The sequence below is a fragment of the Amblyomma maculatum genome, chromosome 3 (assembly GCF_055883805.1).
Source record: "Amblyomma maculatum isolate TAMU_Amacu chromosome 3, ASM5588380v1, whole genome shotgun sequence".
Lineage (NCBI taxonomy): Eukaryota > Metazoa > Arthropoda > Arachnida > Ixodida > Ixodidae > Amblyomma > Amblyomma maculatum.
This window is the reverse complement of record NC_139346.1, coordinates 130457684-130483262: the sequence shown is the minus strand read 5'-3', so window position 1 is coordinate 130483262 and position 25579 is coordinate 130457684. Positions and strand designations below refer to the sequence as shown.

The 25579-nt window shown below is 46.1% G+C and overlaps 1 protein-coding gene across 1 annotated transcript; it reads right to left on the bottom strand.

The window, feature by feature from the left end:
* Positions 1-3865: 3865 nt before the first annotated feature.
* Positions 3866-24387, bottom strand: LOC146196031 (uncharacterized). The gene is made up of 6 exons (XM_084598047.1): positions 24190-24387; positions 20091-20234; positions 15882-16030; positions 12799-13006; positions 8477-9532; positions 3866-4476 (listed from the first exon to the last, which is right to left on the bottom strand). Exons 2-6 carry the CDS (start codon positions 20194-20196, stop codon positions 4337-4339), a joined length of 1659 nt encoding a protein of 552 aa, XP_084454173.1. The 5' UTR covers positions 20197-20234; positions 24190-24387; the 3' UTR covers positions 3866-4336.
* Positions 24388-25579: the final 1192 nt, after the last annotated feature.

Sequence of the window (25579 nt, the reverse complement as noted above, 5' to 3'; positions counted from 1 at the left end):
TGGCCACAATTCGCTGATACTTGCATATATGAAAAGAAATGAAGACGTTTCTTAAGAGAGGCAATAGTCGTCGTCGTCGTGTTCTTTTTTTTTACATCTGTATCTCTACTGTGCTGTTCAGTTCAGTTCAGTTGTTCAGTCGTGTCCGACTCTCCGTGACTCCATGTCAGGCCACGCTTTCCGGTCTCTCACTATTTTTCTAACATCACATAACGTCATCTGTAGCGCCTCCAGGATGCCGTCTAACCAACACGTTCGCTGCCTACCCCTTCTCCGGTGACCTTCAACCTTTCACAATATCAAATCTTTCTCCAGCGGCTCCTCTCTTCTCATCAGATGACCAAAGTTGCTGAGCTTTAACTTTAGAATTTGACCCTCCAATGAGCAGTCAGAGTTTATGGTCGACAATATCGACTGATTTGATCTTCTGGCAGTCCAAGGAACTCTCAAGAGTCTTCGCCAGCACCACAATTCAAACGCGTCAATTCTTCGGCGGTCAGCCTTTTTCACAGTCCAACGCTCGCATCCATACATCACGACTGGAAAGACCATAGCACGAGTTATACGGATCTTGGTTGGCAGACTAATGTCTCTGCTCTTTACTAGGCGGTCAAGGCTAACCATTGCTCTCTTTCCCAGAAGCAGGCGTCTCCTAATTTCATGGCTGCAGTCTCCTTCCGAGGTAGTCTTGGAGCCCAAGAAGAGAAAATCTGTCACAGCTTCCACTTCTTGTCCATTGATGCTCCAGGACTTGATAGGGCAAGACGCCATGATCTTTGTCTTTTTAATGTTCAGTTTAAGCCCAAATTTCTCACTCTCTTCTTGTACGCACATCAGAAGTCTCTTGAGTTCTACTTCACTTTCTGCCATTAAAGTGGTATCATCCTCATATCTAAGGTTGTTGATACGTTTTCCAGCAATCTTCACTCCAGCTGAAGACTCGTCCAGACCGGCCTTCCTCATGATGCACTCTGCATATAGGTTAAATAGGCATGGCGACAGTATGCAGCCTTGCCTCACTCCTTTCTCAATCGGAAACCAATCAGTAAGACCATGCCCAGTTCTGACTGTGGCCTCTTGTCCTTCATACAGGTTCCTGAGGAGACAGATGAGGTGAATTGGAACTCCCATCTCTTGGAGAGCTTGCCACAATCTGCTGTGATCTACGCAGTCAAACGCTTTCGCATAATCAATAAAGCAGAAGTAGATGGGTTTCTGGAACTCTCTTGCTTTTTCCATGATCCAGCGAAGGTTGGCAATTTGGTCTCTAGTTCCTCTGCCCTTGCGAAACCCAGCTTGCAAGTCCGGAAGCTCCCGTCCACATACTGCTGCAGCCTTCCTTGGAAGATTTTCAACATCACCTTGCTAGCATGCGAAACAAGAGCGATCGTGCGGTAGTTGGAACAATCTTTGGCACTGCCTTTCTTTGCCATGGGGATCTAAACAGACCTTCTTCAATTCTGTGGCCACTGCAGGGTTGTCCAAATTTGCTGACATAATGTATACAGAACGTTAACAGCGTCATAGTTGAGGTTTTGCATCAACTCAGCTGGAATGCCATCAGTTCCGCTAGCTTTGTCCTTAGCAAGGCTGGCTAAGGCCCATTCAACTTCACTCTTCAGGATGCCCGGCTCGACATCAGTAATCACAACCGTCTTATGTTGGGTTTGCATATCCGGGTCCTTCTTGTACAGTTATTCTGTGTATTCCTGCCCCCTCTTCTTTATCTCTGAGGTTTCAGTGAGGTCCCTGCCTCGTTTGTCCTTTATCACGCCCAGCTTAGCACAGAAGCTTTCTTTGATATCTTTGATTGTCTTATACAGAGCTCTTGTGTTCCTCAATTGGCTGTTGTCCTTAACTGTTTGGCACTGTATGTTCAGGAAGGCATTCTTATCTCTTCTTGCTATTTTCTGAAAATCCGCATTGAGAACCTTGTATCTTTCTCTTTCCCCCATAACTTTTGCCATCCTCCTTTCCTCAGCTATTTGCAAAGCCTCTTCAGATAACCAGTTTGCTTTCTTGCATTTCTTTTGCTTTGGAACTACCTTAGTAGCAACTTCTTGTATTATATCACGAACACCAGTCCACATCTCTTCAGGCTCTCTGTCTTCTAGATCTAATTCTTGAAATCGATTCCTCACTCCCACAGCATATCCTAATGGAATTTGATCCAGATCATACCTGAAAGACCTTCTAGTTCTCTGCGTGTTCTTCAATCGAAGCGTAAATCTGGCAACAAGAAGCTGATGATCGGTGCCACAATCGGCCCCAGGCCTTGTTTTTACTGCTTGTATAGCGCTTCTCCATCTATGCCGGCAAAGAATATAATCAATCTGATTCCTGTACAGACCGTCCGGTGAAGTCCATGCGTACAGGCGCCTCTTGTGCTGTTAAAAATGAGTATTCGCTATGGTCAGATTGTTTTCTTGACAAAATTCTACTAGTCTCTGCCCAGCTTCATTTGACTCACCAAGACCGAACTTGCCTGTAATTCCGGATATTTCTTCACTCCACACCTTAGCATTCCAGTCTCCTTTGCCAAAAAGGACGTCTGATGATGGAGTGTGGTCTAAAAGTCATTGTAGGTCAGCATAAATTCTCTCAAAGTCAGCTTCCTCAGCAGTAGTGGTTGGTGCATAGACTTGGATAACTGTTATGTTTAAAGGGTGACCTTGGATCCGAAGTGAAATCAATCGGTCGTTTTTGGGGTTGTACCCTAGCACTGCTTTGCCCATTCTTGCACAAAATTCTACTAGTCTCTGCCCAGCTTCATTTGGTTCACCAAGACCGAACTTGCCTGTAATTCCGCATATTTCTTCACTCCACACCTTAGCATTCCAGTCTCCTATGCCAAAAAGGACGTCTGATGATGGAGTGTGGTCTAAAAGGCATTGTAGGTCAGCATAAATTCTCTCAAAGTCAGCTTCCTCGGCAGTAGTGGTTGGTGCATAGACTTGGATAACTGTTATGTTTAAAGGGCGACCTTGGATCCGAAGTGAAATCAATCGGTCGTTTTTGGGGTTGTACCCTAACACTGCTTTGCCCATTCTGTTTACTATGAGAGCGACCCCATTCCTTCTCCTGGATTCGTGCCCACAATAAAAGACATAATGCTCGCCGGAATTAAATTCTCCCATTCCGGTCTACTTGAGTTCGCTGACACCCAAAATATCAATGTTCAATCTGTCCATTTCTCGCTTGACGACATCCAGTTTACCTTGCGTCATAGATCTTACATTCCATGTTGCTACGTGATATATCCCCTTGCAACATCGGACGTTCCGGTCGCTTCCCGACACATCCACAACTGAGCGTCCTTTTGGCTTTAGCCCAGCCGCTTCATTCGTCCTGGAGCTACTAGGAATCGCCCTTTGTTCATCCCCAGTAACATGTGGGGCGCCTTCCAACCTGGGGGGCTCATCTTCCGGCGCCATATCATTATTGCTATTGTGACTGGTCATAGGGTTTTCTTGGCAGGAAATACCGGAGTGGGTTGCCATTACCTTCTCCAGTGGATCACATTTTGTCACAACTCTCTGCCGTGACCTGTCTATCTTGGGTGGCCCTACACAGCAGAGCTCACGACTTTATCGAGTTTCGCAAGCCCTTCCGCCGCGACAAGCAGTGACCCATGAAGGGGACTGTGCTGTTACGTCATAATAAACAAAAGTCGTAAAGAAAAGAGAAAAAGAAAGTTAAGTTGCTCCCTCAATTTCACCGCAACCAATGCTTCGCCACGCAAATTGTGGCATTGAGGAATAAAAAGGTTTATGGCCTAATATATGGCCCTATTTTGGCCATTTAGGTTCTCGTATTGCTAGTATAGGCAGAAGGCTCATGAAACCATGTTTGTCACAACTTGAAATTGGTGAAAATGTATTTCTTGGATTACACTGAAAACTCGCAGCGATGCTAACAGCTCCTCAAAACGTCTACATTTTGGAGCACTGAACAGAGAATGTCCATGTTTGCTATGCACTTTAAGTCTGAAGTTGCTCTCGTAGTGTGCAAAAGCAGTAAAATAGGGCTCATGCCTCCACATAATTATCCTTGCTTTTCATGCAGATGAGGTTCAAAATTAAGTAGCACATGTTTGTTACATTTTTATAAAAGTTTAAAAAACCTGGCTACGAAACGCTGGTACATGCATAAAAGAAGGTGAACAGTTTCTTGTATTCTTTTAATAAACAGCAGGGAGATCTTTACCAGCCGCCGGAAATGTCTTCTCTTGGGCACAGGAGATTTCAAGGCGCAGAAGCGCGAACCAGTTCCCCACAAAGCAGATGTCATCTGCTCAGATTTGTTCACGTGCTATCACAACATACGTAGACTAAGGCTAGCGTGCACTTCTTGCTGTACGGCTTTTAAGCAGTCGGTAGACATAGTCGATTGTCCACATAATGCCCACAAAGAAGGCACCGATGCTGACCATGTAGAGGAGACCGTCGTAGGAGCCTACTTCGTCTTTGAAATAACCTGAAAAAGAAAGTGAGAAACGAATAATGCGCGCTATTTAACTGCAGCTGATGCAAATGATTGAATAGAAAACCTTTCCGGGGACCCCTGAAGTACCTGACGATTTACAAATGCAAAATCATTAAAGCCCCGTCGTAATGATAAAGTTTCCCGAGATTCCCTACTTGCTTTTTCCGATTTCTAATGTCTAGATGCACAACACACCGGCTACTTTCGCAGAGCTGTCAGATTACCATTTTATGCTCTGCGTGAAATTCCGCGCCATCATACATGCTTGTTACATAAACTGCCTGTAAAAATGTAATTCACGAGCAGGTACTTGCATTTAATTGGACAGGTGAACTCCCCGGAATGTTCAACTTGTGGCGTCCTTGAGACTATGGACCATATATTATTGTTGTGCTCAGTGTATATGCATGAAAGAACTGTTCTAGCCGTTTCCTTGAAGCGTTTAGACAAGAGACCTCTGTCGGAGAAACTGCTGCTGCGCGTTTAACAGGACAACGGGAAGGGTGTCCAGGCAGTGCGGGCTCTTTGCCGTTTTTTGTGCGCCACCGGACTCGATTCGCGCTTGTAAAGCGAACTGTCGTGCCTATATATTTTTTCATATGCCTTCTCCCACGTCGTCACTCATCATGATCCTCTTTCGTCTCCCCTTCCCCTTCCCAAGTGCAGATTAGCAGGCCAGATTTTAATTCTTCCGCCCAACTTCTCTGCCTTTCCTTTCAATAAATCCATCATCTATCTGTCAGATCTATTTATGGATTTTTTTTTAAATTTTTCAGTAGAGGTTTTTCACTTGATTCAATTGCTTGCAGTTGATTTAATCGATGCATTTTGAGAAATATCGCTTGGCAGATAATCGATGGCAGGTAACTTAAGACGTAACTTTTCGAGGAAGGCTTAACATTTATACGGGCATCGCAATCTTTCCCAATGGGATCTCTAGAGGTCTAAGTGTGATTGGTTCAATTGATTATCCCTGGTAGCTGTTGAGAGGTGGTTATGCAGTGTATTGTCATCCTACAATCCTCCTACCAATCACAACTCGGTCATGTCACCTGCTAATTGCCACCTGCCTGGTTTATATTAAATCGAAATTCAATTCACTTCACTGATTGATTGTGGCACGTGGATCTTGGCAATGGTTTTATGCTCTACGAGGGGCGCCAGTTGTTAAAGGGAAAGCACTAATTAACGGGATAAATTTGGAAAAAAAGGGGTTATGTCTGAAGCCTCGACCTTTGACCTTCGAGGACGCCTCTGGCAGGTGATAGCCGACAGCTGGCATCATTGGGCGCTCACATCACCTGTCTTAAGGTTACTTTTGTATGCGGCTTTCATGAACCCTGTGCGTGCGTGCGACGTCAATAGAGACGTATCTGTGCCGTGGTTTACCCGCATAAACTCGCATGAGGAGCGGAGTGAACTCAGTGTGCTTTGAAATGGATAACAAGCCTAGTATTTCCCGGCAGTTGTCGGGGACTGAAATATACGTCGAGAGTGGTGAACGACACTGGCCGAGAAGTGAAAGGCAAAGTCACCTATACATCTACCATTTTACTAGAAAAACTAAGCCAAGCTACTGCTTTCGGGTGTTGTTGCACTATAGGTGTAGCCTCTGTACTTTTCTGTCTCCCAGTGAGCCCCTTGATGTTTTCGCATTACTCGTCTCAACTGATGGTGGCAGGTGGCTGTAGATAAGTGATTTCCCGATGCGATTCTTTAAAATGACGCCGAGTATCCCCTGTCCTCTGTTCTCCTCTAAAGTGATTGTCTTTCTAGCATCCTATTTCTTCGTGCAGTATGAACCAACTCGCATAACAGCAAGTTATAACTGCTATAATGATTTTGCATTAATAAACGAAAGCAGCAAGACCTCTACGCGCTGTTTCTTGCAAGATAATGTAAACTGCACCGCTGGCAGTCGGGATCGGCTGCGTTTCGATGGAGGCGAAACGGAGAGGCGTCCGTTCCAGTTTCTTGTTTTTTATTGTTTAAATTACTGATTAATAAATTAATGGGCCGCCGCGGTGGTACAGTGGTTAAGGTCCCAGACTACTGTGCCGTGTACCCGGGTTCGATCCCGACCGTAGGCGGCCACGTTTCGATGAAGGCGAGAGAGAGAAAACTTTATTTTCGGGAGCAGTCTTAGAGGAAGAGCCAAGTGGCCGTTAGCTGATGGCATGCGGCGACTTCTTCAGCGCGGTTTACGGCGCCCAATTGTATATCGGGGCTCGCGTTACGCAACACTTCCTCCCAGGATTCAAGTGAGGGAGCTTCTAAGAGAGCCATGGGAGGCGCGTCCTCTGAGCAATCCCACAGGATTTGATTAAGCACTTTGTGCATGATGAGCTTATGCCGTCCGGAAATATGTGTGAGTAAACCGCCAGGTTGGGGAAGAAGTTCGTTTGTAGTTTCCTCCAAACAATTTCTTGTTGTCTTGATAGTGATTTGTGTGGTGGTGGGTATACTCTCTCCTAGAAGGTTTCAAGTGTTGTGTACGGTCGCTCTATGTGGGCAATCCTTCCATTTCAAGTTCCTCGGCATTAGGTCTCACCGCCCAGCCGACAAAACCTCGAGCGTGTTGATGAGCAGCCGCATTGCCTCGATTCCCTGAGTGGGCAGGTGTCCATACGAGCTCTACCTCCCTGTCGAGTCTAATATCCGCGAGGATGTTTCTGGCAGTATTTGATATTCTGCCACGCCAGAAGTTACGTATGGCTGTTTTTGAATCAGTGACAATTACGTCCGCATCTGTTGTAGCGATGGCTAAAGGTGACACCCTTCCCTTACGGGAAAGGGTATAATGTGTTCCATGGACACCTTCAGGTGTCCATGGAGCGTCTGACAGATACTGCGCGTTTCCTTTCCTCTGACCCAATCATTAAATTACACTCCAAATTTTTAATTACCATTATTAGGCATTCGCTTTTATTCGGACAATTTGGCACCCTTGAACCCCTATTTTCAATTTTATTTTTCTCAATTATTTCTGTCAATTGATTAATTCACGTTCTGAATTTTCTTAACTACCATAATCAAGCATTAGAGCTTTATTGTGAGCATTTTGAAACCTTTAAACTCCTTCTTTTATTTCTTAATTTCCTCAATTATTTCAAATGACTCACTAATTATGCACAATACACTTTCTTAATTTGCCTCAGCAAGCATTGGCTTTTCGTCCTGAGCATTTTCCCAATCCCTTTGTTCATTTTTTTCATTTCTTTAGCTTGTGAATTACAATGAATGCATTAAATGCTCAAAGCTTATCACACACTAATCAAGCAATCGATCACTACAACCGCATATCAACATGATGCGATTTTTTATACCGCCTCCGGTTATTTTCCACACGCGGTGCCGACTACAACTACTACTACTACGACTCCGACAGCTTCTCGGCCGAAAAGGTACAGGCTATCGCTTGAAATGTGGTCATGTGGTAATGTAATCACTTATAACTCTGCTAGAGTTAGTATTTTAAAGAGCCCTTTTTTTTCGAGCGGAGCAAGGGAGCGCATGAGTGATTTGAAGGCGCTCGAGTTGGAATTGTGGAATCTAGCCCTTTGCAAATAAGTTTACAACAACATTTCGAGTGAAAAAGGCAAGAAACAGCTTTCTTACTCTCGCACTCCCATCGTTCAAAAATACTTTTCTACCACATCGACGTGCTTGCATTATCACATCACCTTCAATCTTCAAGTATTTTTCTGTAGTTTTCCCTGTAGCACTGTAAAGTAGCATGCAAGATGCACATTCCATTGGCCGGCCCCTCTAACGTTTGTCCACTTTTCTTTCGCTTTCACACAATAACGTGTATGATCGAGCTGCACTGCTCTTTGGACACTTGTGATGTTATGCATAGTCCACCCGATGCCTCTGTCCTGATTCTTGCCATTACAAAGGCGCAAAAGTCCTGCTTTCAACACAATGACACTTTGGGATTTCCCTTCTTGCACAGGACAACGCAAATAGAACTGTAATCCGGCATACTTACCGGTGATCTTGGGACAGGCCAGATAGGCAACGCCCATGACAAATCTGCATGTCCCGGACGAGAGGCCCAGACTCTCGACACCTAGCTGGTCGGCCAACACGGGCGCGAAAAGTACCACCACGGTGCCATTTGACCAGCCGAAGACCAAGCACATCACAGCCGCCAGCGCGTAGTACTCGACGTGCATGTGCGGCAACGCCACGCACAACGCACCAGCCAGCAGCGCGCTGGTGCCCATCAAGACTCGACGGTCGCAGAAAGCTCGGTCCGACAGCACGCCGGCCACTAAGCGTGCGCTCGCATCGCCGATGGCTGACACTGAGAGGAAAACAGCTCCGTCGCGACGAGTGAACCCTTTCTCCATGGCGAGGTCCACGAGAATCATGAGCACCAGAAGATTGTAGACGGAAACCGCGCACGTCAAACACACCATGTAGAAGACAGGCGACCTCAGGTACGCCCAATGTGAAGAACTGCGGCCCGCAATGGATAGCGACAACGATGTCTGACGGCGAAGGCCTGCGTCATCGTCCGCAACGACGGCGATGGTATCGAGGCTTCCGTACAGCGCAATCTCAGCTTGATGCCTTAAGGAATGTTCGGAGCCCTTCGGGGCAGATGGGACGGCACTGTTAATGCTACCGCTGATATTGGCTGCGGCATTTTGACGATTGGGATTGTCATCCAGGCGCGAGTAGGTAGGCTCGTCGCCGGCGCCGCTGCTGTGTTTCCTCTTGAGGAAGCTGAAGGAAAGCCCGCGTTTCGGTGATGATGGTGGTGGAAACTCGTACGTTGCTGTTGCGCTATCCTTTGTGGCCCGCTCAATGGCACTTCCGTCGCTTTCTGTCACGACAGTGACGTCCTCCGTTTGATTAGGATCCGGCGAAGAACCATCGGCGTACAAGGCGAAATCTTCGCAATTTTGCAAAATCGAAGCACTGTTCAACGATGGCTTGGAGCACTTGTCCAGATGTTTTTTGTCATCCTCCTGATGGGGGCCCACAGAGATGGTGTCCGCTTGCATTACAGCCTGATATGCGCCGTTGATCGTAGCAACTGTAAACGAAACAATAATTTTTGTATATATACAGAGCCTTTAAGTCATGGGCACTAGAGGGGCGGAATAGGGAGATCGGAAACAATCATAATCTTGTTCGCTTCAGCCCTATTGAACATAGGAGTGCAGCGAACCAGATTCGGTCAGGTGATTAAAGGGAAAGTGTTTTTTTTTTTCTCTTACATCTGGACGACATACAAAGTTTATAGATGAAGCATGTGAACTGCTTTCACGCTACATTTAGAACAATGGCGTAATACCAGAATGAAAGGTAATTCTTTCCCTCAATGCGCCGCAGCATAGCAGCGAAAGGCATAATGACGCCATTGTTGCCGAATTTTCACAATTCTGCTCGCTTCGCTCATATATGCTCTCATTAGTCGTCCAGTGCAGCACACCTACTCATGATATTCGGTGGCGTTGATTTTCTCCCTTAAAGCCACCGATTCTTCGCTTGAAACATAGCGACGTTGTACATGACGTCATCGCTGCGGCCCCAGCCGCTGTTTGAGATCTTTTTCAAGGACAGGCCTGCGAGTGCGGAGCGGCTGCAGCTAGCAAGATATGGACACGAAGCCAACATACCACTGCAAGAGCTTCTTGAGCTTGCTTGTGAAACGTTTTGTAGCGAGCTACACTACGCTACCCAGCCGAGCATTTCGCCGTGTTCTAGTGCGCATGCGCGAGAACAGGAGAGGAGCGACAGGTCGTCACCACCGAGATACTAACTGGGCCATTGCGTCACCTTCTCTCCCATCAGCAAACGTCACGATGAGCATATGAGCGATAAAGGATGAGCTAATGAATCTGGGCGTACGGACAAGGGTAAATTGGCGGGAGGACACCACGTAGCTCGACTCAGATCCGCACTCAAACCTTCATTTGCTGGTACTTTATCGCCCATCCGCCTGTCGTGACGTAGGCTACTGGGGTGCACAGGCCTTATCAAGATCTAGGTGGTGACGCCCCAGCCCAGTGCGGTGCACTGCGGAGAAATCAGAACGCCTTCGTCACTTTATTCGGTGATTACTTCAGTAATTGAAATGCTAGCCCAAAACCACTTCTCATTCTTTACCGACAGGTTTTATACGTTTGTTTACTTTATGCTTATCGAATTCTAAAACCTCTTCAGCGGCCCTTCAAAGAAACCAAAGGTGATAAACTGACTGCGGCTTACGCAGTAAAATGCTGATTGGATATAAATGGCGGCTATAGGCCTCTTGTAGATAAACTACAATGATGATAATATTTATGTAACATAGGGGCGGAAGTTCAGATTGGATACGAAGGGAAGGAATGTGAAGGGAAGCTTAGCAGGGGGGACGATGAGTTAGGTGGGACGATGAGGTTAAGAAGTTCGCAGGAGTCAAGTGGATGCATGCTAGCACACGACCGAGTTAAGTGGAAGACTATGAGAGAGGCCTTGGCCCTGTAGTATGTATAATCCGGCTGATGATGATGCGGCAGAAGTGCAGAAGCTATGATAAACTTTACTCAGGCTTACGCATTTCCCCAGTGCAGATTCTGCAGTGATCTCGGAATTTTTAATACCCCTACCCTACACTTCACACTCTTTCCTCAGCGAGCGACACAACTTTGTCAAAATTTATTGAATGATTGGTTGAATTATTCATCAATACATCCCTCCAACAGCAATAAGCTGCACTGAATTATGTAAACAGTGTGTGCAAGCACTCAGTTATATCCGCTTACAATAAAACGAAATTGTAGGACGCACTGGTGAAATGCGATATTGAAAGCGGGTGAAATCAAATCCAATTAGCTGGTGAAGTTCAATCTGCGTGAAACGATTTCACCCAGAGCCACATAGCTTTGCTTCGCTGCACGTCACTTTCCACGTCACTCATGCATGCCTTTCGCAGTCGCTCAGCTGGCGGGATGCTAGACGCGAAGAAAGCTTCACACACCTACTATTTTTATGCCACCCGGTGCTTTTGTAACTCGATTGTCTTCCTTAATCGCTGCTGAATGCATGATGTCCGATGGAGGTTAAGCTGGAGTGTCCTAACTCTTTGTGATGCGCTGCCTGTAGCTTGGTCGCTTAGGGATGTAACATTGCGCATCTTGTTAATTTTACACTTTTGTCCTGGTAGCTTGTATATGGTTAGTGTAAGCGGTCGTCTATTCTTAGTGCTAACACGCGAGCAGGAGGTCGTTCTCATCTAAACACCACTGCGTCCGTCGTGGCCGCACATCGTAAATGTGGCGCATCCACAGACAGAGGGAGGGTGTTTCGCATTGCCACCAACTTAGCTTCACTGCGTGACAGAATTAGACGCAATGGCACTTCGAAGAGAGCGAGGGCCTGCTTTTCTGTTCGCGCTAGGACTGGACGGCCACGTAGAAGAATATTGCATTACGCTAATCAATACCACAGTAACAAAGAAAATGCTTCCATAGCTTAGAGACAGCCTGCTCGCCCCACAACACACGGTACCGAAGTTCTGTCCTCATTTTCTAATGAAAAATTGCTTTTCTTTATTATGCAGTTGTTTAATCCTTCAGATGTCCCTGAGCTCTTGGGTCTACCGCAACGCTTCTTATTTTATCACGTGACCTATGATGTGAAGGCAAGACCTTACACACTGTGAGGGCGTATCGTCACAAAACCATCGGCCAGCGTGACGTCGGAGTTTTGCATGTAAAATGTCAAAAACAACGCTGTAACATTGAATTGTTAACGCTTTTTCCTCTCCTGGCATAGTCCTATGTGGAATAATTGTAAGTACATCTGCGCCTAACATGTGAAGAGTTTTTTTGTCTCTCTCTCTCTCTCTCTACTTCTCCTCATGCTGTTCTATTTTACTTGCACAAGTTCCATGCTGCAAAAGTTGATATATCATGAGCATGCCGCAAAGGTATACAGGATATATGTGCTACTTATTTATATTTCACCATGCTTTCTATACTTCTTTATATATTTCGTTCCATGAGGTATTGACCTGTTTTGAATAACCGAAGACCTGTTTTTCTATGAAATGCGCACTTTGTTGTTGTTTTTTTTTGTTACCATTTTTGTGTCCGTTTCATTTCTTCATTTGTTTGCATGTCGCAATGTTGCTTGTCCAATAAATTTGAATGTTTCCTATTACCCTGCAATGAAGGGGCCGAGTGGCATGTCAAGCCACAGTTACTGGGTATTTCCTTCGACCCTCACCATGTGTACATGGGAAAATAAAATTGAAATTGAAATAACCGTCAACGTGTGCTCGTAAAGACTGCGCCAAAGATTAAGGTGAGGTACCTTGTTCTGGCTGCTTTACGCTGGCAGCTGACTCACGCCGATTGGCGGCGCTGACGGCAGACGTGTCCGCAGCCTCGGGCGAGACCTTTTTCCGTGCGACATTCGGCCTCTTCTTTTCCCATGGGGGCGCACGGTAGAACGGGCACGCCGCTATGGCGTTGAGCATCAGTCCGCCCGTGATGAGGAAAGTGCCCAGGAAGCCGTACTCCTGCGTCCGGAGAAGGCGTACGGATAGAGAAGGTGAGAAGCACGTCTTTACTACCACAGGGAAATGCTCCATTCTGAGTATCACAGTTCTATCAGCGCGATCCGATCTAGATCAATTTGAACAAAACGAAAGGGTCTAACGGGAGTCTTGATAGACTGCAGTCGCTCCTGCAGCCATCTACCCGTTTCTCCGAAAAAGGCAATGTTTAAAATGGCATTTTGCATACTAAAGAGCGTGCCGGCGCTGCGTTAACGGACGGCGTATTCCCCTAAATGGTATAGAATCTTCAACTCAACGCGTTACCAGGACTTCGTTTTAGGGTTTTGAGTTTTGATGCATTTGGGTTGCAAACACCATGCTGGAAAAAATTGTCCTATCATTCGTCCATCTGTATGACGCCTCAGCTGACAGGCGACAAAGTGGGGAAAGAGAGAGAGAAAGAAATCCTTTTTTATTATTGCGCAAGTTTTCCCTTTGGCATAAGGGTCTAAATATATTGATACAAGCTTGTGGTCCCAATCCATTCCCCCCTTTCGGAAGAGAGGAAAAACAAAAAAAAAGTGGACACGGAGGATGAATATGAGGCTGCAGGTAGCGGGCAGGGATGGAGAGAATAAGATTTGAGCCTGAACTCGAAATTGCAGACACAATTTATAGCACCGATATATGCCTACGCATGCGAGAATGGGGCATAAACCATACAGGACGCAATGTTCAGTGATATTTTCGGGCTATAAATGCAAATTCCTCGCCACGCAAGTTAACATACGAGGTGCTGACGCAATTACCTCTGTCTCTCTCTTTCTCTTTTAGACATGGACGGCTTCCTAAGTTAAGTTGCCGCGTTAGCTGATCCTAACGAATGTGTGAAATCTCACACAATAGAATAAAGCGTTGCACTCTCTTTTTTTTCTTCCTCTCCTTCTGCTGATGGCAAAAGGTACAGTTAGGTGACAAAGGCGAGCTCTCTGAATTATCCTGGGACAGAAAAACAAAACATCAGGGGGGGGACACTTCACCTCCACTTCCAAGGGTATGACGCGACAGCACTAATGACTTCCGTTAACCAGGTCCCTTGCAGATCTTTTTCACGTGCCTTTTTCTACTAGATTAATCAGTAATCCCTACAGCAGTGCCTCTATTATCTCACACAGCCTCGTTAGTATAAAATGCTACCATATTATGGGAAAAATAACCCAGCACAGATATATGGCACCGCTCTGACCAAACCGCAGAAACGTGCTAACGTGGCCTAGGAGTATAGCCTGGCTAACTAGAGATCCAATTGAGGGTCCATGTAGGTGTGGTCGCCATCACAACCGCAAAACACAATTTACTATTCGTTTTCAAGCCGGACAAATAACCTTGACGTTTTGCTCATTTTTATGAAAGTATAGAAACGTCAGGTGACACTAAAAAGCTGCTGATCACCTTAGGCACTTCGTTTATTTATTAATTACTGCGCTTATTTCGTCTCCTACGTTACCATGTCCTGCTCAGCTTTCCCCGTTCGTGCAAATTCTTTCTACAGTGCGAAAAAAAAAATTAATCCCCGCGCACTCAGAGATTTTTTGTCCTTCTATTGTAACAACTGCTACACATGCGCTAGGTTTTCAAGCCGTCGGCGTGGCACCATGGCACCGTGCCACGTGACCGTTGCCTAGCAACTGTAACGTGGTATATACCGAGAGCTGGGCCAGGAGTTGGAGGAGGAAAGAAGAAGAAAAACAGTTAACTCGGTAGTTGGTAGAGGCGAACGCAAACTGCGAATAAGGTTCGCTCGAACGTTGCGACGGCGGTACATTAAATCCAAGTGTCCGCAAAAAAATTCGCTGCAACACTCACAGCTTTCACTATATTGCTAGGTTCAAGCAACGCTTAAACCAATGCAGTTTTTTTACCATGCATCACAGTTATAATTTTAAGGGTAGATAAGCTGTGAAGCTGGACTTTTGTTATTGCGGGTAATGATTGGTACTGTAAGCCAATGAAAGGTCTCCTCAGTACCTGCGTTTTGGCCTCTTGCTCCAGAAAAGAACTTTTTGAACTTACAGTCACATTAAGCCGCGCCGTGAACAATAAGCGTTGAAACACGTACACAAGTACACCGCAAACACCTATCTGGAACCAGTTCAGGATATCTGACAACTGTTGTGATGTTGGGTGTAGAACTACGTTCTCTACAGAGGATGGCTTCGTCACATTGGCTCAGAGCTTAAGACACTTGGCTACTGAACTAGAGGGAACGTTGACTAGAGGACCCGAGCTCGAGCCCGACCACAACAGCCGCATTTCCATGTAGGAGAGTAATCGGAATAATTTCCACCAAACGAGCATCATTAAAATGCACCAATATCGCACAGCACATGAACGCCTTTGCATAATAAACTGCGAAATTTATTACGCAGAGACTTGTGCTATGTGATGTCAGGGCACGTTAAAGATCCCCAGGTGATGAAAATTACTCCGTTTCCCTCCACTACGCGCGGCACCTCTTTCTCTCTTTCTTATTTCACTCTTACCTTTTCTTGCGGCGCAGTCAGGTTTCCGCCGAGAATTGTGACACATACTGCGCCATTCATCATTTACAAAACAATTTACCAGTTATCTTTAACACGACTTTTTTCTGCGTTAATATAGGTCAACCTTGCGATACTTACAGAAGCTGCATTTCCATTTCAAAATCAGTTTACTTTGCGAGGTGTGGGAATAGAGTAAAACCGTGTTCTGCCATAAAACGGAGGGTCATATAGAAATTTGACCACGCGGAGAAGCCTTAATCTTTGTTCTCTCATTTGTTTTTATGGTTTTGTCTTTTACTGAGAGAAATACAGGGGGTGAATTGACAGTCAAACCCACTCAGTGAAGCGCTTGCCTGTAGCAGCAGGTTCATGATGGGCGGAAATGCGAAAGCGGCCAGTGTGCCTCCCGCATAGTAGACGCCATTGCCCGAGCCCCGGTAACGCCGGAAATACTTAGCAACGGTCACGTCGTTGGTCGGCATTCCGATGCCGTTGCCGATTCCTGCGCATGAAGGAAGAGAAAAGTCTGAAACTGCGTGCAGTACAGCACTAGAAGCAGCTCTTGCTCCTCACACATCTCGCGCGAATGAAATTGAACGCATAGAAATACTAAAAGCACGCGCATCTGCACAGTGCGCCGTATATCAGCTAGACACGGCAACGCACGAATCACGCGGCTGTCGACCACATCTCACTGATGCAAAAAACGTATTGTCGTAATAATTATCATTACCATTACCATTTAATTAGCCTTACCCTTTGACCGCAACATTTTATACATTCTAACTTCCTTATAGCGTAGAGGTGATAATTATAATTTTTGGTTCAAATCTCCCGACGTTCCATCTTGTTTACTGCCGGCTTGCAAGATGGTACTCCAAAGCTTTCTTTTTTTTCTCTCACTGAAGCATCCAAGCGTTCAAGTTTTGGCTTGCACGGGCAAAGACCGCATGCTTGTGCGTTCGGACTGCGCACGAATGGAAGTTGAAGACCACTTGTTAGACTGGCAGTTTAACAAGCAGGATGTTAGGCTACGTCACGACCGCTTTATTAATGTCATGTTGATAAAGCCAGTCGTGCGCTGCGTTGAAGGTGTCAGGTAGGGAACAATCTTTAATTGTCCAATACAAAAGGTACGCGCTCCAGCACTTTCGGCCGCAGGCTGAAGATGTCAGGGGGGACCACCGCCTTAGGTGCTGCCGAGATGTCTTGTTCCTCTGCGGTCTCCTCGACCAGTCGGACGAGTTTCTGCTGGGACGCAAGGTCCGAGCTCTGGAGCAAGGCTTCCAAGCCTTGTTTGCTATCGATGCTGAATGCCCTTCCCGGGGGAAAAGAGCATTTTCAGACAGCTTGCTCGACTCCCCTCACACCGCAGTCGTAACATTGATCCGGCCTTATTGCCGGGAAGGTTGCGTTTACGAAAATTGGATATGAATATGAATAGGTTCGGAGTCGCCTGCAGACTATCGCCTGTTTATCATCCGGTGAGGGCATAATATCTTTTTTCACTGACTCACCACAGCATCTGAAAGACAAGAATGGCAGTCATGCACGTCAGTGCGAATGTTCGCTGTTCGCGCGAAAATTTCAATGCAAACATGACATGCATGACATGCAGCCTGACCTCCCTCTACCCCCCCCCCCCCCCCCCCCACACACACACAAGAAATGCTGAGTCAGTTTTATGAATTGGATGCACTAAAGAATATTGGCGTGATGCATAAACACGAGAAGGTTGGCAGGTTGCTTCCCCTTTCTGTTTATAGACCAGAGCACAAAGGGTAAATTGTACGCCGCGATTATGAGAACGCTGTCGCGTCAACTCTTGGAGCCTGAGCCCTGGGCTTCCAAACGAGGCGGCCATGGATATATGTAGCACTTGCGCTTTTACGTTTCTTTGAAGATTTCGCGATCGGCTGAACGTAGCACGCCGTCCACAAGTAGAGCGAATGGTTGGTGCATATGATACCCTTGTATGCAAAAGTGAGTTTTGCCATCTCATTTGCACGCCCGATGGCATACCATGTACTAGCAAAAGCTCTACAGTGCGTACTATATTCTGCCTTCGCGTGGTTTCTACAAAACTGATAAGCAACACCAACCAGTCACGAAATTACGTGTGACTAGTCGGTGTTGTTCATCATAACACAACCAGAATGTCATGCTGGCGAAAGCTGTTAAAAAAAAAAAAGCTGCATACTCTCGCAGTTGTGGGCTCGGGTGATCTGAGGCTAATTCCGTCTTGCGCTCTACTAAAAAAAAAAAAAAGGAGGCATCAGGGAATCAGCAATTGTGGCATTCCGCCTGTTTTTGAACTGCAGACTGCGACAGATTTTTTAGCCACCACTCGAAGGTAAAATGTATAGTGTACTGCAATGATTTCCCAAGTACATTACATATTATTAAACGTGCAAATCAAATCGGAAAAGTCACAATCGCAGTATTTTTCCGTACAAAGGTACCATGCACTTCATCGAATTTCACTTGTGGACGCTGTGCTTGCCCCTTCCACCACGCGATGTGCAGAAGAGTCTTGCTATGAGGCTTAAAATCACTTTCGACAATTTTATGAGCAGCCTGTCGCAAAAACTTCTAGGAAATCGAAACGCAAAAGTACAAGTGCTATGTATATCCGTGACCACCTCCTTTGACAGTCCAAGCAGTCGTTTCTCTGCGGCGCCTGTAGATGGCGCTACAGGGCTCTCAAAATGGCGGCGTTCAATTTATCTTTCATATACTGGTCTACGATACATTTATATCATGTCAGGCAATAAATAAAATTGCAGCAATGACGTAAGAATCTAATGCAGTAGCCAATGAAGACGATCTTCTCGCGCACCCGCTCCTGACTTTGACGTATTTATTCAGTGTGCGCACGCCACATGGTGCGTGACAGCAGACGGCAATTAAGCGGCAAGGCCTTTTTTATGCTATCGCATAAAAATTGCATGCTTCCTCGTGGCATTCGGCGAATTAATTGCGGCGACAGCCGAGGTTTTGCATGCTCTGCTGCTCACCGACTAAACAGTCCCCCTGCCAAAACGTCCTTCAGCATCGTTCCAAAGAGACTTACGATTCAGGCGTTTCGATTAACTTAATAACCTCGGGGCTACGAAGGGTCTTTCATAAAGCTAGCACAAAGTTTTGGCGGTTATCACTGTGTCAGCACTACAGCCATGCAGTCATCCCCCACTACTACTGTGGCAGCTCCTATTGCCTTTTTCCAGTATGCAGAACGAAACCCTGCCTGTGCTGCCCAGTGGAAAGAGTGCCCGTGTGCTGTGTGATATAAGCACTTCAAAGACCCTCTCCGAGCCAAACGTTAACCCGAAGCTGTATACGGAGCTGTTCATTACGGACGTGGCCATAAGGCATTTTTTCACACCCGTCGTCATAGCTAAGGAGAAAATGGCTGCATGCCTTTTCCAGCTATTAATTTTTCACTTCTATTCGAGCCAGATATGCTGAAAGTTATCAGCCACTCTCGTGCGACCATACCATTTTTCGTACTGTTGCTAAATGCTCTTTCGAATTCTGAGTTCCCACCTTCGGTCGTGAGACGTGTATAAACTGTGTCGTGCTTTATCTAATATATTAGCCGCTGGTCAGCACTTGTAACCTCTGAATGAATGTCCTGTCGTCTGTATGATTCTTCGCCGTCGTCAATTTTGGCGCTGAACATGAACAGCGAAGGTCACGTGAAACTTTCCCCGCCCAGAAACGTCCGATGGGTGTTCTACAGCTGCGAGGCTTTTGGAAGTTTTGAGAATTGTTGTAGCTATTCCTAACGGCCAGCTACAATTATGTGATCAAAAACAAGGGGCTTAACTTGGATAACCAAAAAAAAAGCTTCCTTTAATGGGCTGTTTTCTGACGTTCAGCGTCTGTGACTATTGTTGTCATGCCTAAAAATTCCTCTTTGCACCGCCAAAGCTCTGCTTTTAGATATTATTGGTGGGCTTGCCAGAACTCCCTGTACATCCATCACTGTATATCAGTTGCAGACTTCGCGCAGAGGCAAGAATAAAAAAAAAATACCGGGGTTCAACTTTGCCTGAGCAAAGTAAGATGTGCGATAGCGCTGTCTGGTATAGTGCTGATTTTTTTCTTGTCGGTTTAACATTAAGAGACTGGTACATAGTGGGGCAAAAGTGCACCTTCACTGAAATGAAAATGGATTGGTTTGAGCAAGGGTAAGGTGCAGCCTGTCTCACTTCTCGATAGACGCCTCTTTTTACAATTAACGGCATATTGAGGGTACATACATGTCGTCGGTTCAAATACTTGCTGCAACTAACCTCCAATCTGACAAGCAAACAGATGCCAAAATGTAAAGAGAAATGGTATGACGCCACTCGGAACGCAGCACAAAGAATGTTCGCGTCCCAGTTTGAATGCGACATGACGTTCCATTTTTTTTTTTTTGCCACTTTCGGCGCACACACTCTGCGGACGCCACTCGTGGGGTTTTCACCCTAATATAGCGGCCATGCTAAGCGGTCATATGAAGTGCATTCGCTTCAGTCGAGACGTGAAAACAAGACGGGTTGAGGCATGCTTACCGCTGCAGACTCCGAGCAGAAAGAAGATGACCGTCATGTCTCGAGCGAAGGCGCAGCCTATGGCGCTCACGGCGGTGATGGTGGCACCCAGGAACGACAGCACCATCAGCGGTATGTGCCTCGTGCCGGCGCCGATGATGGGACCTGCGAAGAACGGAATTAGCGCTCCAACCCTTTATGGCACTCACGCGCCAAAGTTTAGGGATGGGCCATTTAGCCATATTCAGCCACCAACTTCCACGTGAACAAGGTCATAAGTTCTTTCCAGCACAACCCTGCTGTGGCTACATTAAAAAGTGGCAGTCATATCAAGACGTTTTTGAATTGGTGGAGAAGGTGAGGCCTGAATTTTGTCAAGGGCGACTGAAGCATAGCCAGTAAAAAAGAGGGGGGAGGGCTTAGGAGACAAATACTCATTACTAAACTACTAAACTAAATTACTTAACTAAACTAAACTACTAATTCGAATTCTGTGCGCCAACAAAACAAGATTAAATATATTATGACTTCTTTTGGGAATTAGATATTTGATCGCCAACCCTTCTGAATTGTGTTCTATGAGCGTCGTTAAATTTCGCTATGTTTTATACCCCCACCATTGCAGCGTCTATCTAGCCAACCACGTGAGCTTAGTAAATTTATCTACAATAACATGGCTGTCATTTCAACCATGACTTAATAATTCTGATCAATTCTGCTGCTAATGACAACCTAATTGCGCAAGCTTGTTGCCTTCACATATTTCACTGCTTGAATGTTATATTTTTTTATTTATTTCATACTGTAGATCATAGTACAGATCCAAGCAGAACAAATACGCAAGTAGATATTACAGATACAAAAGCATCCTCACCTCAAGCTGAAAGACTGCACTACTGTGATAGAAGGCGATCTCCAGGCATACGGTATTATTTCGGGATACCTGACACGTTGGAAACATGCCACGGTAGATGCGATGCCGGATGGGTAAGTTTCTCGGCAACCAGCTAGGCTAGCTGTTCGATGATCTCGGCAGCCTGTCTGGCACGGCGGCGGTCTCTGTCTTAGCGAGATGGTGCATGCGTGTGGAGTATTTACCTACGTTAAATGAAGGAGCAGGGCAGGAGGAACTTCATGAAGACGACTAGTCTCACTGCACTACGTGAGAGTGTTTTGTAGTAAGAATTTGACGAAAACGGCGATGTTTACTGCACAGCGCGATAGATTGTTGCAGTTTTACATGAGGCGTGACCGGATGCAGCGGTATTATAGTATAAGAAAAAAAATAGGGTAGTAGTACAGCGTTGTTGTGCGTGGGTCAGGGAAGGTGATTTGTTCACTGCGTTGTGGTTTCGAAAAACAGTCGCAGCAGTTTTTTTTTTTCTTAATGTGACTTCGTGCGGACACGCTCTGCCAACTGATGACAGGCTCTCTCCACACTAACTAACCTTTCGCCTCAATAGACTAAATATGACCGTGACTGGGTTTCGATCACAAAGCACAGAGAACGGATCAGCTTGGTGAGACAATTCATGAGATATTATTCTTTCGCCGCATCTTGTTCTTTTCTTCCCATTTTCCCGCCAGCTACCCTTAGCTAGTGGTACCCGGAATAGTTCTCAGATAGATGCAAACTATATCGGTAGAGAGCGGATCTGGTACATATAATATGGACGTGTCCATAAATCCGAAATATAAATCAAGATACAAAAACAAATTTTTTCAGAGAATCTACTATTGAGCTCACACTCTGAAATTCAGCTAGTTCTAACCCGACTGTCCGAACACGCCACCCGGGTCCAAGGACTCCAAACCGCCATCTAGGCAGACAGGCTGACGACTATCTTTTATTTGTTGAATATTAAAGTTTTACCATCCACTGATCTCCCCGTACATTTAGCTGCCACTTCTCGCGCTGCACATTGCATATCGTCTTCGCAAATGGAATCGACAAATATATTATTGATCATGATTAACGTCCGAATCACTCGAAAGTAAGATTGCTGTGCTCCGCCTCAATGGATCAGTGGTCAGGACGCTTGAAATCCATGCGCAATAGATCCAGAACATACAGCTGTCGCATTTTTAAGAAATCTGAGAGCAAAATTTTGTAGTCAGGTGTCGCTGAGATTCACAATCTCCGGTTTCGTCTATCCAGCTATGACTGAAACTTGACTTTAACACACTAGCCTTGTGTGTCAAGTGCGTTAGACACGAAGTGCAAGCGTAGGTACTTCGCATTCGGCGTACTAAGCTAACTTGGTAGCAGCGTTTTGAAGCCAGAAGTTATTTAAGAGCGTAAATTTTCCGCATATGGTGGAACTGCAACAATATATCCACATATTTTATCTCGTGAAGCTTCCAGTTGCCTGCTATTTATCGATGAAAAAAAGCCCTCATTCGTTTTCAATGGCAGTCTTAAATAATGTTGCCAGCTCAGGATAACCCTGCAATGCAAAATCTTACATGGAAATATTCACCACTCCCATAATATGTTTCTAACAGTATCTTACAACATTTGACAGTCACCTGTATACTCAGTCGCAAGCAGCGCTCGAGAACAGAGGCAAAGAACACTGGCGATGACAATAAACTGGTATTGCATGCGTCTAGAATTGCTACGCATGAAAAAAAAATGGAAGCCATCACTACCTAAGCACTTCGCCTGAGAGCCTTTCAAGCTAAGTGTGCACATGTAATTGGCATCCGCCGCAGTATTTTCCTTCATGAAATCTCTCTCGGATCAGACATCCCATTCCGATTGTTTCCTCGACAAGGCTGATATGGTACTGGCAACGCTATATTTAACAGCTGTTTCGTCGGATCAATCATTCTCTCCGGTTTTATTCTCTTCTGTTATTAACGAACTTTAGAAGACTTAGGCGCGCAGACATACAAACATAAACCTATAATTATTTACAGTATGACTCCTGCATATGAGCAGTGGCTGCCGTAGAGCCAGGTGTCGCCACTGGGTTTGCACACCCTGCCGGGATGGCGCAGTGGTTACGGCGGTCGACAACTGTTCCGAAGGATGCGGGATCCAATCCCGGCATCGGCGGCCGCTTTTCGGTGGTGGCGAAAGGCAAAGCGCTCGTGTGCTTTGCGATGTGGTGCACGTTAAAGGTCAACTCCGGTGGTTTTTCCATCATTCTGTGTTTTTGGTTGAATTACATTCCTCGGCACGTCCTGACTCGAACACAAAAAATCGTTTTTCGAAATTCCAATTAGAAGTATGTTTAAAAAGAAAAAACAGCAAACCGAAACCGAAACTGCTTTCATGGCCAGAAACGACGTCCCAGGTGACGAAATGGTGACGTCACACTCAGTATTAGAGAAACACTCGTACGTGCGTTGGATGGTGAAAATAAAGTATGGAAATCATGAAGCATTGCATAAAATGTCTGAGGTAGTTCAATATAAACCTCACAATTTTATAATCATGCGGGAAGTGGACAGTAACGCCGGTATACTGTTTGTGACGTCAGAAACTCAGTGTTGCCAGCAGAAATAGTCTCAACTTAAGCCATGCAAATAGCATATTTTAAAGTCGTGTTGCGCGCGAACGGATTATCGTACGGCGCCCAAATTTTTTAGAATGCGTCAGGACGGAGAGGAGAATCTACAGTAAAATTTTTATTAGAATATGCGAATGTCAAAAAAAACCCGGAGTTGCCCTTTAAATAGCCCCAAGTAGTCGACATTTCCGGGGTTCTTCACTACGGCGTCTCTCATAGCCTGAGTCGCTTTAGGACGTTAAACCCCACCAACCAAACCGAACTGAGTTTGCACAGATGACGCCCTATTCACTGACGTACGTATAAATTAGTAGAACTCCGCTAAACTAAAACTCTCTAATGTAATCAAAGGAATACGTGCTGTACGGGAGGAAACGATAATAAGAGGACTAGAGGAGGAGGGCAGGGGGGCTTCTGCTGCTGTTATATAGAACTGAGGCAGAATGTAGTGCTCGTCTAAATCGGTGCCTGATTAATAGAGGTAAAGGATTGGCAACGACACGCGCAGTAAACGCAGGAACATGGTCACAAGGGAAAGGTTTTTCCGATTCATTCAATGCATCGAAAAGTCACAAGCAAGAAAGAGATGCCTGACCGCTCACCGATCAGCCAAGCGAGACTGGTGCCTACACTGAGCACCCAGCTGGTCTGCTCGCGAGTGGCCCCGAAAGTCCTCACCAGGGCCACGTAGATGACGCCCGTGGAGCGGCGGACCAGGCTGCTCCAGAGCAGGTTCCACGAGCAGGCCAGGGCCACCACCCAGGACAGTGGGCCATCGGGGCCCACTGGCCGTATGGGCCGCTGTTCCCCGCAGGGGGCACCTGTTAAAGCAGGTGTTTGTGTGTTTTGTGCGACACCACGGACCCCGAGCACCCACGCTTAGCCGTGCGTGGCATCGTCGTGTCTGGGGAAAAGGGGATCCTGGTGGTTGAGCCGATGCCGAGTGTTTGGACCCTTAAGGCCCCTCGGTGGAGGCAACACACCACTTTGGCCCACGCTTCCCACAGACGGCACCTTCGGGCTGACCCACCCGGGGGAAATCGGCAGTCGCCTTTTCCTATCCTCCCCTTCATCTTTCACGTTCCTATCTTCTATCCTACAACTCTCCTGTCCTCTACTCTCTTCCGGTTTTTCCTTACTTCCAGGTGGCGAGGGTTAACCTTGTGTGGCTGACTACCCTGAGTTACGCCATATTAGGTTATAGTTACGGTGTACAGCTGACGTGGACAGGACTTGCCTGCCAATTCCTGCCCCGTCCCCTCGTTGGGCTCCATGGTGGGTGGCTGGCGCCGCGGCCGAACATCATACATTATTTATGGCTTCTTCCTCCAAACAAACTGATCGCCTTTCCAAGAAAAGGCGGACCGATGTATCAGCCCAGTTCTTTTCAGCAAAGCATGACACTTTTCCTAAATATCATGTGATCCACAGTGAAAGCCCTGCCAAACAAGCTCGGCTAATATCCCCCTTTGCAGTATCTAGGTCTCTCACAACCATACTAGGCCCAGGATACAAAGTTAGTAAACTGGCTAGCGGGGATCTCCTGCTTGAGCTGCAAAGCAAACTCCAGTACAGCAACCTTCAGCAACTTACAACATTTGGGGATATCCCAATAACGGTCAGTGCTCACAGATCCTTGAACACAGTCCAAGGCGTGATATCAGAGAATGACTTCCTGTCACTCACCGAAGAAGAACTTCTTGAAGGTCTTTCTGAGCAAAATGTGATCGGTGTACACAGGATCAAAATCCGGAAGAACAACCAAGAAATACCAACAAAGCACATAGTTCTGACTTTCAACTCCAGCAAACTCCCTGAATCCATTGAAGTCGGTTACATCAAAGTAGACATCCGGCCCTACATTCCAAACCCTAGACGTTGTTTCAACTGCCAAAGATTCGGTCATGGCTCCCAGAGCTGCCGTGGCCGACAAACATGTGCAAAATGTGCCTCAAATGAACACAAATCTGACGAGTGTGAAGCTGCGCCACA